General features: G+C 36.0%; 1 protein-coding gene across 7 annotated transcripts in view; it reads left to right on the top strand.

Annotated features, from left to right (window-relative positions):
- LOC149556578 (putative LRR receptor-like serine/threonine-protein kinase At1g06840) overlaps positions 1-17550 on the top strand; it is a 269227-nt gene that overhangs the window by 161068 nt on the left and 90609 nt on the right. For all 7 annotated transcript variants that reach the window (XM_089830965.1, XM_089830964.1, XM_089830962.1 and 4 more), the window contains one exon: positions 227-301. In XM_089830965.1, the coding sequence (XP_089687091.1) occupies positions 227-301 (75 nt within the window). The remainder of the gene's footprint in view (positions 1-226; positions 302-17550) is intronic.

The following is a 17550-nucleotide window of genomic DNA, read 5'->3' as shown; positions in this document are numbered from 1 at the left end:
TTTCTGGAACCATTTTTGCTTCCTTGTGATTAAATTGTTTTCTGCCTTACGTTCTTGATTTTTTCCCCTTTTTTATTTAGACTACAAATTACTTCTTATGCTCTTTAAGGGTTTACTCTTTCATTGGATTTAGCAACAAGATGATAAATATGGGCAAAGTATAAGAGCATTCTACAAAAAAATGATCTTCATATAATCTCACACTACTAAATTGTGTTTTCTACAGGCAACTTGATAACAATCACTTCACTGGAAGCGAGATTCCTGAATCATATACAAACATCAGTAAGTTATATAAATTGTGAGTATATATTACCTTATCCTCGACAGTTTCTTGTGTTTTGCATAATTTTGAGTCCTTACCCCTATACAATTCAATATGGAAAACATGCATTATAAAGGCAATCTAATGAGTTGTTTGTGTATTTTACAAATTTCCCTTTTTCTTTATTTGCCTAAAAGACAGTATAAAGCTTTAATATAGAAGAGATAGATTTGTATTTAAGATATTTTGGAAGGACCAACCATTGCTACACTATTATTTGGATCTAAATAAATTTGTGCAAGTAATTATATACACCTCTCGTGGTTTTCTTAAAAAATTGAACCCTAAGTGACATGTTTTTGGATGTGCTAAGTGCAAGAAAATGGATTCTTTGTGGGTGAAAATATTATTATGAATCCATACAACCTTCATTAATAAGAATATTAAATTTTCATTGTTCAAATGGCCGTAGAAAAACTTTGAACACGAGGGGATCCAAATAACATCAATCAGACCAAGAAAATATGGATTTCATTATTTATGACCTCATAATGCCATCATGTTTACTTAAGGAAGGTGTAAAGTTTGATAAGAGGTGTTGAGGAGTGGCTTGTGACTTCTTCAAGCCCTCTTTTTTTGTATCTTTTGACTCAAAAACATGATTGGTGCATGATTGCCATTGGGATGTGCCATATGCATTCAAAATAACACTGATGGAGTTGTGCTGATTACTGTAATTTGACTGTCTGGAAATTTTTAGGATCCTCCAAAATCCAGTCTCCATTATAACTTTTAGAGATCTGAACCACTGTCAAACATCTTGACAATTTTTATATAAAATATGACTTCAAGCTATATGACTTAGATGTTCTGTTTGATATGAATATTCCTCCCTTCAAGCTTGAAATTTTATGAATCAATCTAAACTCCAACCAAGAAATGTTCAAGTAAAAAATCCCTCCAAGTCCAATCAAGGAAAGAGGGAAATTCCAAAAGACATGAGAACTCGGACTTGGAAATGAAAAAAATCCTCAATGCTCAACAAAGTTTGCTTCAAGATCTGAAATTCCTTGACAAGGGGCAAAGTTCAACTTGTCTAACATGAGAAATCCCAAACACCGCATGAAGTCCAATAAATGGAAAGAAGAATTCCTTATTTCAACACAAAGTCTGCCCACACTTGAAAGAAAGTTCTAGAAGCATGAAGAGATTGACTTGAGGAAGAAGAATTTAAATGAGAATCTCTAGAAGGAAGCACACATAAAGTGATGGGGACATAACTCAAGAACAGAATGGACACAATAGAAAAGGGAAATTGTATTAACTGAAAAATAAGCTAGTACATTCAGTACAGAGAAAATAAACTTCAAAACATGCCCTAAGGGCTTACAATAGCATAAATGTGGAGATAATTTCTCCTTTCAGTACCTCCTCTCAAACTCCACTCCGAACTGCCTTTTACAATGCCATAAATCTCCTTAAATAGACCCCAAAGGGTTAAGGACTAGGAGTACATTCTAGAAAGTGCTAGTAGGCATCCACCAACCAAATAGAAGGTTCCAGAAGCTGCGTTAGAAGTCGGTGCAAATCTAGAAGAATCCAGAAACGGTAACTGAACTTCCGGGAGGCATAACTTTTGAACCGTAGCTCCGATTGACGAACTGTTTATATTTTCGGAAAGCTCTCGAAGCGCTCTATAGCCCTATGGACGAGCTTTTCTCGTCCCCCATTTTTCGGCCCTTTTCGAAGTCATTTAATGCCCCTAACCTGACTTTGAAGCATTCTTAGGAGGTATCCAAAACCCGAAAAACTGCAATAACTTTCAAACCGTGGGGCCTTTTGACCTGATTCTTTTTCTGGAATGCTCTAAATTACAATTACTCTAAATTACAATTACATTCATCTGGCCAATTCACACCTTCTAGTTCACCAAAATGATGGCCCAATTACATGCTCCTATTTTTTTCGGGATTTTCTAGCACATTGATAGTGGAACTGTGAGAGTTGGAACCTTTATTTGACTCAAATGGGTGTCCAAAAATGAAAACACATAAAACAAAAACTAAGTCTAAGTACATTTTTTTGGGTGACACAAGATTGCCTTTATACCTCTGGATGCTCCTGCATCATAAAGGGATCGACTTAGAAGAACTTCTTGAAGAAAGCAAAAGAAAGCTGAGGGATTGCATTGGAGAAAATGATACAAGCATTAAAAGGAAGCTTCTCCAAGAAGGCAATGTAGAAAGAAAGCACAAAGGAAAAAATCAGAAAAACAAGGGAAGAAAGCAAAGTTACACGGGTACCCCTCCCCCCCCTCCGGACCTCGAACTGGTTCGAACCGGTTCGAGATTCTGGTCCGGTTCGACCAGGGTTCGATTTTCGAATCCTGGTTCGAACTAGTTCGAACCATGGTTCGAACCAGGGCGGACCAGGCTGGGAAAATCGAACTAGGTTCGAACCCAGGCAAGAACCCACCCACGGACGCGAAAATAAAGTGATTTATTTGCATTTTTAAATAATTTTTGGGGTCCATGTACCCTAAAAAGGTGTTATGAATTGGTTTTTTGCTCTCTCATAGTCATTTGTTGTTTCTAAATAGGTTGTTTTGCCTTGAAGGAGAGCACATAAGTTTTTGAGCAAGCATCCGGTTGTGCAAGGAGGAGTTTGAAGATTGACTTGTTGGTGTTCTTGAAGTGTTTGTGCATCATTTATACACATTTGCAAACTTGCAATGGCTGGAAAAGGACCAAGAGGTAAGATCTTATTCCATTTACTATTGTTTTGTTCTAGTTTTTCCATTGTTTTTTCATTTCTCTTTCAATCTTCATATGTTCTAAGTTCTTGAATCTTTTCCATTATTTCAAAATTCGTCATTTTCTTGCATATAGATTATGAACATATATCTAATTAGTAATTTATTGCCATAGGGAAAGGTTTGAAAGTAATGTCATCTACCTCTTCATCAATAGGCAACACCGAACAAAGAATGGAAACCAACTCTGATTCTCCTCTATGGAAGTATGTAGACATTATAAAACACATTCTAGGAGGTGGTGCATTTCGTTGGAGATGTCGAGGATGTGATGTAGAAAGAAATAGTTCTTATTATCGTGTGGTAGGCCATCTATGTGGTTATACTAGAAGAGGAGTCAAGAAATGCCCTGGCAAAAATGGTGTCCCTATACCAAATCACACTGTGTTAAAATATATTGAAGAGCATGAGGCAGCAGAAGAGAGAGAAGGACACAGGGCAATAGAACTCGGTAGTAGTAGCAATAAAAGTAAAAAAGCTAAGGGAATGCAGCCCCCCTCAGATGTTATTGTACAAGACCATCCCTTCTTCAATACTACAATGGACATTGACACTAAATCTGTCCCCATTGTACACAAAAGAAAGGGGCCAATAGAAACTTCTTTTCAAAACAAGGCCCGGGATATTGCTGACATTAAGGTGGGAAGATGCCTTTATGCAAATGGGTTGTCTTTTAATGTTGTCCGCTCTCCATTTTGGAAGGACATGTTGAGGGGTGCCAATGAAGCTCCAAAAGGGTATTGTGGCCCCGGTTATGAGAAAGTGCGCACCACCTTGTTGGATGATGAGGTCCAACGGGTTGAAAATCAATTGAAGCCCATAAGGGACTCATGGGTTGAGACAGGGGTGACAATTGTTTCAGATGGCTGGAAGGATTCTAGGAACCGTCCCTTGATCAATGTCCTTGCGGTGTCCCCTAAAGGGGCAATGTTTCTGAAAGCGGTGGATTGTGAGGGCAAAGTAAAAGATGGGCCATTTATTGCTGATATCTTAATTGAGGCCATTGAACAAGTGGGTGCAAGAAACGTTGTCCAAGTCATAACGGACAACGCAAAGAATTGTAGAGCAGCAAGTTTGTTGGTTGAATCACGATATCCACATATCTTTTGGACACCTTGTGCAGTCCATTCACTCAATCTTATGCTACAAAAGATTGGGAACCAAATTGAGTGGATCAAAACAGTGTATGAAGAGGCTGAGGACATACAAATGTTTGTCACAAACCACCACATGACTCAATCTCTTTTCAGGAACTACTCAAAATTGGAGCTATTGAAGGTAAATGAACTTGAACTCAAATTAGTAATTTAATTTTTAATATTTGACAATTTCTGATTTTTCATATTTTACTTGTGCAATTGCCAATGTGTATACTTTTCTTAGTTTTCTAAAATATGTATCTAATAGTTGTTTTTTGCTCTAATTTATGTCACAGGTTGCTGAGACCCGTTTTGCATCACATATAATCGTCTTAAGACGACTTGTGCAAGTGAAAGATGCACTTCAAGGTATGGTAATCAGCAACAATTGGGGTGTATGGAAGCAAAAGAACACTGAAAGGGCAAACAAAATAAAGGATAGGCTATTGGCTGACTCATGGTGGGAAGGTGTGGAATATCTCCTTAAGATCACCGAGCCCATTATGAGCATGCTTAGGTACACTGACATGGAAAGGCCTTGCCTTGGAGAGATCTATGATGGCATAGACTCAATGATTGAGAAGATCAGGCAAGTTATAAATGAGCAGGAGAAAGATCCGCAAGAGACCTTTTTCAAACAAGTGCAAAAAATTATTGATGAAAGATGGAACAAAATGACCACTCCATTACATTTGCTTGCCTATGCCTTGACCCCCAAATACTATAGCTCACAATATTGTGATCTACCAGGAAGGTTGCCACCATACAGAGATATGGAAGTGTCTGACAGGTACCAGGCAGCATTTAGAAGAATATTTCCTGATGATGATATAAGAGATGTAATCAAGGATGAGTTCATAGCATTTGTCAATGCTACAGGTCTAAGTAATGATGCTCTTCGTCATCGGTTCAAGAAGCATGCTCATGGTTGGTGGTACCTCCATGGCCAAAAATTCCGAACATTACAGCCCCTTGCAATCAAAGTTATATCACAAGTAAGTTTTATTTTTTTTTAAATTAGCTCACTTTATCTTCAAAAGAATTTTTTAATAAGATTGAATTAATTCCTTTTTAATTGCCTACCCTATGTTGTCTTTATAGGTTGCTAGTTCTTCTGCATCAGAAAGAAATTGGAGCACCTATTCTTTCATCCACTTGGTGAAGCGCAATAGGTTGCAATCAAAAAAAGCCGAGAACCTGGTATTTGTGCATAACAACTTGCGCCTTCTTTCGCACAAGAGTCAAGAATACAAAGAAGGGGAGACAAAGAAGTGGGATGTAGATGCAGAGATTGCGGACTTGGATGCTTCCACTGCTGCGCTTACAATTGATGATTTTGATAACTTTGATGCCAATACCATTGTTGATTCTGCTGCTGATCCCATTGGCCCTGGTGCAAGTAATAGTGTAGGCGAAGAAGGAGGAGATGAAGAAGAAGATGAAGAAGAAGAAGATGAATATGAAGAAGATGAAGATGAAGAATGAAGAACTTAGAACTAGAAATTCAGAATTTTAATAGATTTTCATTCTATTAGTTACTGTTAAACATTGAACGTGAAATAATGACACTTGAACTTGATAGTTTAAATGTTTTGAATCTTTCATCTTTGATGTTGAAGTTGATTGAATTATGTTACTATATGATGGTATGCTCACCATGATACATTGATATGTTATTGTTTATGCTGTTTTAAAGTTTTAAATGTGTTTATGGTACTATGCTACATTCTAATTTTAACTCATGCTTCATAAAAATGTGTATATATATATATATATATATATATATATATATATATATATATATATATATATATATTTATAATTTTTACATGTTTTTGTACTAACGAACCCAAATGAACCCAAACCCCTTTCCAAAATTTCGTCGAACCAGCGAACCGGTTCTCGAACCCGAACCCGGAACCAAACCACGAACCGGTAACTTAGGAAGAAAGCAAGGAGTTCGATGTCTTCATGAAAATTCATAGTTCTTATAAATAAATTTGGCATTTCATTCTTCAAAAGAAGAAATTGTAACTCTAGAGTTAACAGTTGTTTAGAATAAGATGAATAGGTTTTAGACAATTTTCAGATTGGATTTCATACTCGTTGGAGGTTTTTATGGCAACAATCTATAATGTCCTTGTTTTTGGCAGGTCTACGCAGTTGATGGAGTTAGCTCATCATAGTGACCCTTGTGAGTTGACAGGGCATTTTGGTGGTCTCAGTTGTGGACTTACTATTTTTAGTAAGTCTATTTTTGGTAGTTGCTATTCTGGCAGTGCAGTGGGTGGCTTGGCAGTTGGTTGTCACCTATAGTAAATAAGTTCAATAATTGCAGGAGCTTTTATTTATTAATTATTAAGTTGCATTATTATAATAATAGTTGACTTTAAGAGATATTTCTAAAAAGTGTGTTGGAAAGGTTTAAGTGTTGAGTTCTTTTGGGAAACTTCCACAATTTTTGAAGTGGAGTATTTTTAGGAAACTTTGGCCAACGAAAGATTATAAATAAGAGCTCATTTCATTGAGAAAGACACGCTTGAATATATATTTACTTTTTGTGCCTTTGTTTATGCAAGTTTTAACTTTGTCATGTCCCCTAATTAGGGTAATATAAGTAAATTATTATGAATAAATAAATTATTTCTAGTGTTATAATATATTAAAAGAAATATTGATATATTATTAATGGTATAATATATTATTAAAGAATAAATAATAATATATTATTGATATAATAATAATACGTTACTAAGGTAATAAGGTAATATTAAAGGTCAAATCATTATTAATAAATAAAATAATAATAATAGTAATGTTATTATCATACAGTATGATATTACATTATAATTATAATGTGATAATAGTATTAAAATATAATAAATAAAAGACTGATAATATCAGTAAGGTAATTAAGATTCATGGATATCAAGTGTACACAATAAATTATGTACACTATTATTAAATAAATATTGAATATATAAATATTAATAGTAGTGCATCAAGCATTATTGTATAATATTGATATATAATTATTATTATTATGATAGTATAAAAATATATAAATAAATGATTAATGATATTATATTATGAAATGGACATATTCAAGGATAATATTATTGAGAATTAAATATTATTAATAAAGAAAGTAAATACTCTATAGATATATAATATTATCATGTAAGTATACCCTTATAATAGTATTCGATATCAATTATATATATAATTATTTATCATATTGTGAGTGTCTAAAATATATATATATATATATATATATATATATATATATATATATATATATATATATATATGAATGATTAAGTTTTCTATCTAAAAAAGAAATGGGATTCAGGAAGTTTGATAGTGTAAAATTAACCATATTATTTTACATATAATATAAATAGATGATGAGTAAATTAAGTAAACAAAATTATATATAACAAGATTACAATAAAGGTAAAAATAATATTGATAATATTAAATCTAACAATGATTATCACGGTGAACCAACAAACCTTCCATCATTATTTATTAAGGGTGGCGACTTTCCACCGCATCCTTTCATGCAACGTGGCATATACAAATACAAGTGTCGCAGCTCACAAAGAGGGTAGATTAGATTTTTGGATAAATATATATATATCTTCTGCGTGCAACACTCAATAAGATCATAACAAGTTGCCATAGCAAGCAATTCATATTTCATATCAGGGTTGACGTCCTTAGAAGCATAATTGGTTTAAGATATATCAGAGAGAGAGCTTCTCTCATCAGAGAATCAGAGTGCATTGAAGATGTAATAGGGAAGACATTCGGTTCTCAAATTTGAGTTTGGTGCATTGAGCAAAACTAGACATTGAAGGATAACATTATTAAAGAGACCCATTTTTAGCAAATCCAAAATAGATTAGAAGATCATTATCCATTGGCTGAGATGAATTGTCCAATGTGGAATAAGATTTAACAAAATATTTCATTGTCTGTGATTGAAGACTGAAGATGATATATGAGAAAACAGGTTTATCACTGGATGAGAAATGATAATATATTTACAAAGTTTCTTCAACATATTAAACAACCACTTCTTATATTGAAGAGAGTCATTGCCTATATGATATACGAAGAGTTCGGGTGTGCATTATATTAAACAATAATTTGAAGTGCAAGAGCAATGAATGAGAAGAGAAGAAAGTGATTAAAGATCATGGTCGATACAAATGCAAAGTCTTGGGTAGAATTCTGAAGGTCATGTGTGCATATTATTGTTGCATTGGTCGCTGCAAATAAAGGCACTGTAAGCTATGACTTTTGAAGAAATTGGGCGCTAATATTATTTGACATGAACAACCAGCAACCCATGGCAAATTGAGCAGCTTTCTTTCTTAATTTCAATGGTATGAGTGTTGAAATTTAGCATCTGTCAAAGTAATTATCGGAAAATATGGCAAAAAGAATATAAACAAAAGAAAAGTCGTAAATAAATGTACCCCCAAAAAGGGTTCATTACAAACTTTCATTCCGTGTTAATTGCATGATTGGCATTATCATTATTGGCTAGTACTTCTTATTGTTAATTCACTCTTTGCATAGCTTCCACACCTACATTCCTCTTCGCCATGCTCTTCATTGCCATAGTCACCATACAACCATTTCTATCTGGTTTATGCAAGTATTAACTTTCATTCCGTGTTAATTGCATGATTGGCATTATCATTATTGGCTAGTACTTCTTATTGTTAATTCACTCTTTGCGTAGCTTGCACACCTCCATTCCTCTTTGCCATGCTCTTCATTGCCATAGTCACCATACAACCATTTCTATCACTCTTATTGCCACCATACACTTCATTTCTGCTACCATATGCACCTTTAACTCACTCCCTTCACTTTCTAAGACTCCGTCGTACACCATCCCGACATTGTATGGACACTTGGAAATTTCGCATGGCCTCCTTGACCTTCACTATATAGTTTCCTAATATCACTGTACAGCCTCTGGAAATCACTGTAGAACTTCTTGCATTCTCCAGACTTATCACCAAAAGACCTTGCCCCCCATTGTATTCGTACTGTACGAACAGTCAGAAGTCATTTGCGACTACCATGCACCCAATCATCAACACTATACGACATACTCATATCAAACCATATGCAAACAAAGTACCCTCTAGAAGTTGAACATTACAGTGGTATTAGAGTGATTGCCTTCGAGTCGAGCTCCCCTTCGAGAAGTCATTGCCTTTGAGTCGAGATCCCCTTTAGGAAGTAATTGCCTTCGGGTTGAGATCCCCTTCGAGAAGTCATTGCCTTCAGTTTGAGATCCTCTTCGGGTCAAGATTCCCTTCGGGCCGAGATTGCCTTCGGATCGAGATTGCCTTGCAATAGAGATTCCCTTCGGATCGAGATTGCCTCCGGACAAAGATCCCTTTCGGGTCGAGATTTCCTCCGGACCTAGATCCCCTTCAAGGCAAAATCCCCTTCAGGCCGATATTGAATTTGAGTCGAGATTGCCTTCATGCCGAGTTCGCATTCGGAATAGTACATTGGTATCAGAGCTAGTGATCTTGCTAGCCTACTGGGATGATTGAGAGATTTTGGTATTTGGATCACACTATTGCACCAAACAGCGAATGGTGGTTGAAGGGACTACAAAAGATTGGCAAAGAGCTTTGTGAGGGTGTTGATCTTCCATTAGATATATTGGAAGTATGTTTGTGTAAGGTGAACCAATTACCTTCAAGATTTATACTGAGAATCCTCTTGCTGATTAAGGATGCTTTAAGTCAACCTAGGGTTTTGAGACACCATGAAAAGGAAAAAAAAGGTTGGTAGTTGCAGCATGTCTCAGTGAGGTCTTGAGAATTTTGGCTCCTAGAGCACCGTATGATGATAACACTATGATAGAGATATTGCATTTGATAGTTGACAGCTTTCAGAGTCTTGATGACTTTAGTAGTGACCCTTTTGCTAGGAGATCTACAATATTGGAGAATTGTGCAAATGTCAAATTAAGTAACCTCTTCTTAGATCTTGAATTGCAAAATTTCGTCCATGATATTTTCATCACTTCTTAGTCACCATGAAGACCATGATACTAAGATTTCAGTTACTATGGAGAGTCTTAGGATTTCGTGCAAAGATGGATGAAATATCCCAACCCATCACATCTATGTTATTGGTTGTTCGTAATCTAGAATATATCCCCTCTATAACAACATATAGATTGGTCAATAATGTTTTCAAGCATTGTGGAGAAAAACTAATATCTCATTTGCATGTGGGAGAAAATGGATGAGAACGATAAGGGTGATGCATTACATGAGGAGAATCAAGGCATGATTACAGGGTTGCTCTAGGAGGATTTGTTAAATCTTTCTACTACACCAACATGGGATAACACCAAAAAAATGATGTTGCTTGCATGGATCTTGTGAAGACATGGACGGATCAAGTTGTGCCTGTCGCCGAGCCACTATTTATTGTGGAAGTTCTATGAGTTTCCGATGTTGTGTCCATCATGGAAGCTTTGTTTCTTGTTGAGGCTCAATTTGTCATCCCCGAGAATGTGTTCGTCACCATGGTCGTTTTTGTTGCAGAGGCTGTTTGTTTGTCGCCGAAGTTATGTCCATCATTGTGGTCATGTCCATCGCCAAGGTTGTATGTCCATCACTGTGGTTGTATCCATCACCATATTTGTGTTTGTTGTCATCACCATCACCATGTCTGTCATCCTAGTTGTGTCTATTTTCGTCACCATCACCATGCTTGTCGTGGTGTTTGTCACAGTCATTGTGTCTATTGTTGTCACTGTCACCATGTTCGTCATTGTCAAATTGTGTCCGTTGTCATCACTATCGTCATATTTGTTGCCGAGTCCATTGTCATGTCCGTCACCGCTGTTGTTGCCATGTCCCTCATCTTCATTCTGTCTGTTGTCATCATCACTGCAATGTCCATTGCCAAGTCCATCATCATGTCCATCAGCATCATTGTGTCTATCAGCGTCGTGTCCATCACTGACATCGAGTCTGTGTCCGTCGAGTGTGTATCCGTTGCCGTAGTTGTGTCTATCGACATCGTCGTGGTTGTGTCTATCATTGTAATTGTATCCGTTGCAATAGCTACATTTGTCGCCATTGAGACATTGCTCATTGTTGAGGCTCTATCCATCATTGAGGCTTCATCCGGGGTTCTGTGTGCCACTAAGATTTTATTTGTAGATAAAATTTTGTTTGCCGCCGAGGTACTCTTTGTCAAGACTCTCTCTGCCAAGGCTCCATTTGCTGAGGTTTTCATGGTCGGGGTTCCCTTCCTTGAGTTACTCTCCATCAAGTTTCGCTTCATTGAGGTTCCCATCATTGTGGCACCCTTTGATGAAAGTCGTGTTGCCAAGGTACTCACGGCCGAGCCCCCCTTTGCCAACATTCTCACCTTCGAAGCTCTCTTCGTCAAGGTTTCATCCGTTGGGAATATAATAGCAGTCGTTGTGATTGTGTCAGTGGTTGAGTTTGTACTTGCATCGGTGTCTGTATGCATGACCACATTGAAAGAGATTTTTGAACATAATCACGTGAAAGATTTCATCAATTTGTGTCATTGGGATCCTGCTAAAGGCTACAACAATGTTTATGTCAAATTGGCACAGCAGATGCCTAACGACAGTGTGGTGCAAGGGAGTGTTGATGACAATTCACTCATTTCGCTTGCATTTTTGGTTTGGAATCTTGGCGACTCAGGACACGAAAATATTTATATTGGAGTGGCGTAATGGAAGTTTGATGGCAATGTGGTGTTGCAGAGGATTGAAGTCATTTCACTTGTCTCATTTGCGTGTTCGATTTGGGACCCTAGAGTTGTTGGCGTTTCATCTGATGATGGATTGCTTGAGGGCAAGCAATCTTCGGGCAGCGAGGATTTGTCACGTCCTCAAATTTTAATGTAATAATTAAATTAAATTAATTAATTGGTCCTAGAATTTAAATAATATAATAAAAGCACCTTTAATTAGTTACTTTAATTAATTAATATGGGGCCCAAGTTAATAATACTTGTATATGTGGTTTCGATTGATTTAGTAAATCTCGGACCCATTTTTATTTTAATTGTTTCCATAGGTGTTGCCATCGACTGTCTTTATAAACCCTCGTGAGTTCCTTTGAAGGGTATTTAAGCATGACACGTAGGTAGTAGTTCGTATGTGATTTGGACTATTTCTTTGTATTGCGAATTCCTGTTGGAGTTTTGTATTGTTCGCTATTTTGGAAGTGAAAGATCTTCCCTACTTGAGTTTCTCCAGATTTGGTGAGATTGAACCCCCACCCTATTCCGTCTATGTATTACTTTGCTTCAGATTTGGCACATTTGGAGAACCATCTCTGTATGTAATTATATTTCTTGATTGTAATGACAACTATGTGGTTTATGCGAGTATTAACTTTCATTCTGTGTTAATTGCATGATTGGCATTATCATTATTGGCTAGTACTTGTTTTTAATTCACTCTTTGTGTAGCTTGCATACCTCCATTCCTCTTTGCCACACTCTTCATTGCCACAGTCACCATAAAACTGTTTCTATCACTCTTATTTCCACCGTACACTTCATCTCTACTACTGTCCAACCCCTCCAACTCACTCCCTTCGTTGTCTAAGACTCCGCCGTACACCATCCCAACACCCTATGTACACTTGGAAATTCCATAGGGCCTCCTTGACCTTCACCGTACAATCTCCTAATATCACCATACGACCTCCTGAAATCAATGTATGGCTTCCTGGATTCTCTAGAGTTATCGCTGTACGACCTTGCCCCCCATCGTATCCCTACTGTATGGACTGTCAAAAGTCATCTGTGACTACTGTGCGCCCAATCATTGACACTATACGATATACTCATATCAGACCTTATGCTAACATAGTACCCTCTAGAAGCGGAACATTGTAGTGGTATCAAAGCGATTGTCTTCCGGTTGAGCTCCGCTTCAAGAAGTCATTACCTTCAGGTCGAGATCCCCTTCGGGAAGTCATTGCCTTCAGGTCGAGATCCCCTTCGGGAATTTATTGCCTTCGATTTGAGATTCCCTTCGGGTCAAGTTCCCTTTAGGCCGAGATTGCCTTCAGATCGAGATTGCCTCTGGATAGAGATTCCCTTCGGGTCAAGATTGCCTCCAGACAGAGATCCTGTTTGGGTCGAGATTGCCTCAGGACATAGATCCCCTTCAGGATGAATCCCCTTTGGGCCAATATTGCATTTGGGTTGAGATCACCTTCAACTTGAGTTTGCCTTCGGAACATTACACCATGGGCAGGTAAGCAGGTAAAAAAAAAAGTTTTTTAATGCTTTATTAATGATTTTTTTGGCATTTACGATCGCGTTGCAATATTGAGTTTGAAAAAGTTATAATGGTGATTCCCAACAAGGCAATCAATATGGAGTAGTAAAAATTGTCTTGCATGTAGGAGGTATAAAACATAATAGTTTCTCTATTAATAAGATTACAAATACGATTTCACTAAATTTTTTCTATAAAAGTAGTTTTATATGAGTATCACAGACTGTAATCATGAAGTCCTTGAACCAGGCATTAAAAGTTTAAAACAACACTATCAAATTTGAGAGCATTGCAACAAATAAAATGCTTTCCTTTTAAAGAATTGGACATCTCTAGAACAATAAAAGAATAGTTATAAGGTTGGTAAAAGATTGAAAAAATAAATGTCTATTAAACTGGCCATTTGACAAAGTTAAAAGATGATAACATTTGAGCAATAATGTAGTTGACATCTTTCAAAAAATTCATAATGATCTTTCTAATCTACTAAGAACAAAAAATTAAAGCAGCATAGTTATGACATAGCTTGCATGGTAGCAGAATATAATATGATTTGTTTTGTAAAGGCTTGATAATGATATGCCACTTCAAGCGAGAAACCTCATACTCCTCTTCAAGGGAGATACCACCAATAGTCTTCAACATGGACACAATGCTCAACATGATGATGATAAATTATCTATACCTTCTATAATTTTAGTTTAACTTATTTCCTTTAGAAATTCACATTGATACTTATGTGATCAATATAAATTTGTGCATGTGTGCAAAGTATCTTCTATTTATTTCAATTATTGTATCTTTGATGTTACTTGACTAAATGATGCTTGAAAAAAGTTTTAAATCCTTAAAATATTTGAATTTCTTGGGTTTTCAATTTGTTGAGTCCTTGTAGAGTTTGAGTTTAAGACCGAAACTAGCTTGCCGAGTTCAAGGTGAGTCCAAGTCTTGTAACACTGGTTCAACCTACCAAAGGATTTCACCATGAGAAGTGCTTGTGCAAGGAGAAAATAAATAGTTGTAAGTGTTGCAAAATCCTTAGATGTCATCAAAGTTTGCCATGAAAAGAGAACTTTAAAGTGAGAAATTTGGTATAAGTCAAGGAAATTCCTTGATCTATAGTAATCCCGGCCTACGCAAAAGAAATTCCTATTTCAAGTCCATGGCAAATTCCTGATTTCATCCATGGAAAGTTGTGAAAGCCTTAAAATTCTCATGGAAGGTTGTGGAAAATTCTAAAGTTGTGAAAATTCTTGATTTCAAACAAGGAGAGTTGTTGGAAATCCACAAGCACAAGCAAAGTACTCCCAACTTAGGGGACTTCAAATTGACTAATTATTGAGAAATTCCTCAATCTGAATGAAACACGTCAAGGAAAGTTGAGAGAAAATCCACATACACAAGTGAAGTCCACCCTCTCATGATACAAATTGGGTAAATGTTGACAACCTAGTTGAAGAATGCAATCAAAGAGATGAAATTAACTCTCTGGAGCTAGAGAATGCTAGAAAATTATGGAGTCCAAAGCCATTTGAGGTTGAAATCACCAAGTATCCAGATAAAATTCCAAGTGGGAAAGACGAAAAAATCAAGTTTCTGCATAGAAAAGAAGAGTTATAATTTTCAATAGAGGTGTGAATTTTGGAGAGAGGATTTTTAGAGGGTGAAGTCACCAAGGAAGCAATGGTGAAAATTGCATAAGTATGGCAAACTTTTTGAATTTTGGCGTGAAAGTGCATTTCCAATGATAGACTTCATTTCCAAAATTTATAAGGCCATTTCAAGATTAGAGGTAAGATTGGCGAAATCATTTTTATGAGTTATTGACAATTTTCTCAATGTTGTATTGTAGGTCTAATGCAAAGTGAACAATTAAAGGTAGACAAATATAAAGGAAATGCTACAACAACCTCGGATTTTCAAAGATGGAGATCAAAGGAAGGAATTCAAATGATATAAGGGATAATGAAATTCAAAGATGAAACTTTTTCTCAGGTATGGTAAAATCCACAAGGTAGCACCAAGTCTGCTCATGGAAAATTCTAGAACAAAGTCAAGAGGTTGCCATGAGAAGTGCTAGTGAAAGGAAAGGAAAGAGGAATAAGCTACCCAAGTGTGGGAGATTCCTTAAAGTGCATCAATTTTTCACCCTCCAATCATGAAATTACAAGAAAACATGATGAAATCTCCTCTATCAAGGAGGAAGGAAATAATTCAAGTGTTGGAAACTCCTCAAATGTCATCGAAGTCTTCCATGTAGAGAGAACTTTCAATGGAGAAAAATCGGTCGAGTCAAGCAAATTCCTTGAACTATTACAAAGTTTTCTCCAAACAATGGGGGAATTCCTTAGCTTGACATGAAGTACATCCATTTTCTCAAGAAAAATCTCTATTCCATGCCAAGGAAATTCAAAGAGCAAAGAAAATTTGGCTATGTGTTTGGAAACCCCATAAGCACAGGGAAATATTGTTCAATTCAAAGTCTTGATTTCTAGTTGATTTCCAAACCCAAAGTTTTCGCAATCAAAGAAGATTCATCAACATGATCAAATTTTGCCAAGTGTTGAGATATCAACTCAAGGAAGAATTTCTAGGAAGATTTCAAATTCCACACCAAGAAGTCCTAGATCCTCGATTGAAGATGAAGAAGAGCCTTTAAGGGAGAAAAGTTTGAGCTCAAGGAGGTTTAAAGATGATGCGATCTAGGAATATTTTTCCAAAATCCAAAATTCCCAAAATTGAAGAAGAGTTGTTTAAAGCCAACTCCATCTAAAGAGATAAACATGTTGAGGTGGCAACCAATTGTTTCCAGCAATTAGATAATTTTAGGACAAGGCATCCAAGTTTAATGAACCTCATGTTTCCTTCCATCTGGATAAGATCCATCTAAGTTGTTCTTTTTTATTGGTTCTCACTAGATAATCATTGTAAACCCTAGTTAGGATATAGTTGTCTAAGTCTTGGTTGTCAATTTGAAATTGATATGGGCCCTTCTTTTGTTTTTGAACTCGTATAAAGCCCACTCCTCTCATTTGTAAAGAGAGATTCAAAGATATTGTTGCATAAAACACTTAAGTAAATTTATTGTTCACTTGATGGTGAATTTATTATCTTTTGCAAGTTGCATGGTGTCTTATCTCTCTAACATCCATTTTTCCTGGGTCTTAATTAACAACTAACTTATTCAAGAATTATAGATATTACTTCATTTCATAGGGAAAACAGTTAAATCAATTTATTTCATATGGATGAGATTAACAGTTAAAATCAGTTAAACAAAATTTCTTAACTAGGAATTGAAAACACCATCAATGAATTTACTATGGAAGTTAAAATCTACATACCATGGAATTTGACACCGTAATCAATCTAGGGATGCTTCTGCAACCACTCAGGTTAGTCCACAAATACCACTATAACAATATCAAATGACGACTACCATCCACTACCGTTATATCAAAATCAAATGACGATTTTCATTAAATACCACTATATCAATTAGGGCATTACATACGACTGTATCAATTAGGGCATTGATTACCATTGGATCATTTAGGGCATCAGATACCACTGTATCAATTAGGGCATCAATTACCATTGGATCATTTAGGGCATCAGATACCACTGTATCAATTAGGGCATCAATTACCATTGGATCATTTAGGGCATCAAATACCACTATTTCAATTAGGACATCAATTACCATTGTATCATTTAGGACATTAGATACGACTATATCAATTAGGGCATCAGATACCACTATATTGTTCCTTTCCTTCCGATTGCTTAATTGTGGCAATAACATAAGATTAGAAGAAATGCTCATAATCATTATTTTATAAATGAAAGATTGAAATAACAATCCATCAAATAAATCTAGCTCTCGTAAATATATTCCACGTTCAGCTAGATAATCAATCGATCTAACTAGTTGCCAATTACATTTATGATAAGAGTTGCTTTCTTTTAAAGAAATAATTATAATGATGATATTATTCAATTA

The sequence above is a fragment of the Cupressus sempervirens genome, chromosome 5, assembly GCF_028749045.1.
Source record: "Cupressus sempervirens isolate cs-2001-9-10 chromosome 5, ASM2874904v1, whole genome shotgun sequence".
Lineage (NCBI taxonomy): Eukaryota > Viridiplantae > Streptophyta > Pinopsida > Cupressales > Cupressaceae > Cupressus > Cupressus sempervirens.
Note: the sequence above shows the minus strand (reverse complement) of the source record. Positions and strands in the feature narration are given on the sequence as shown.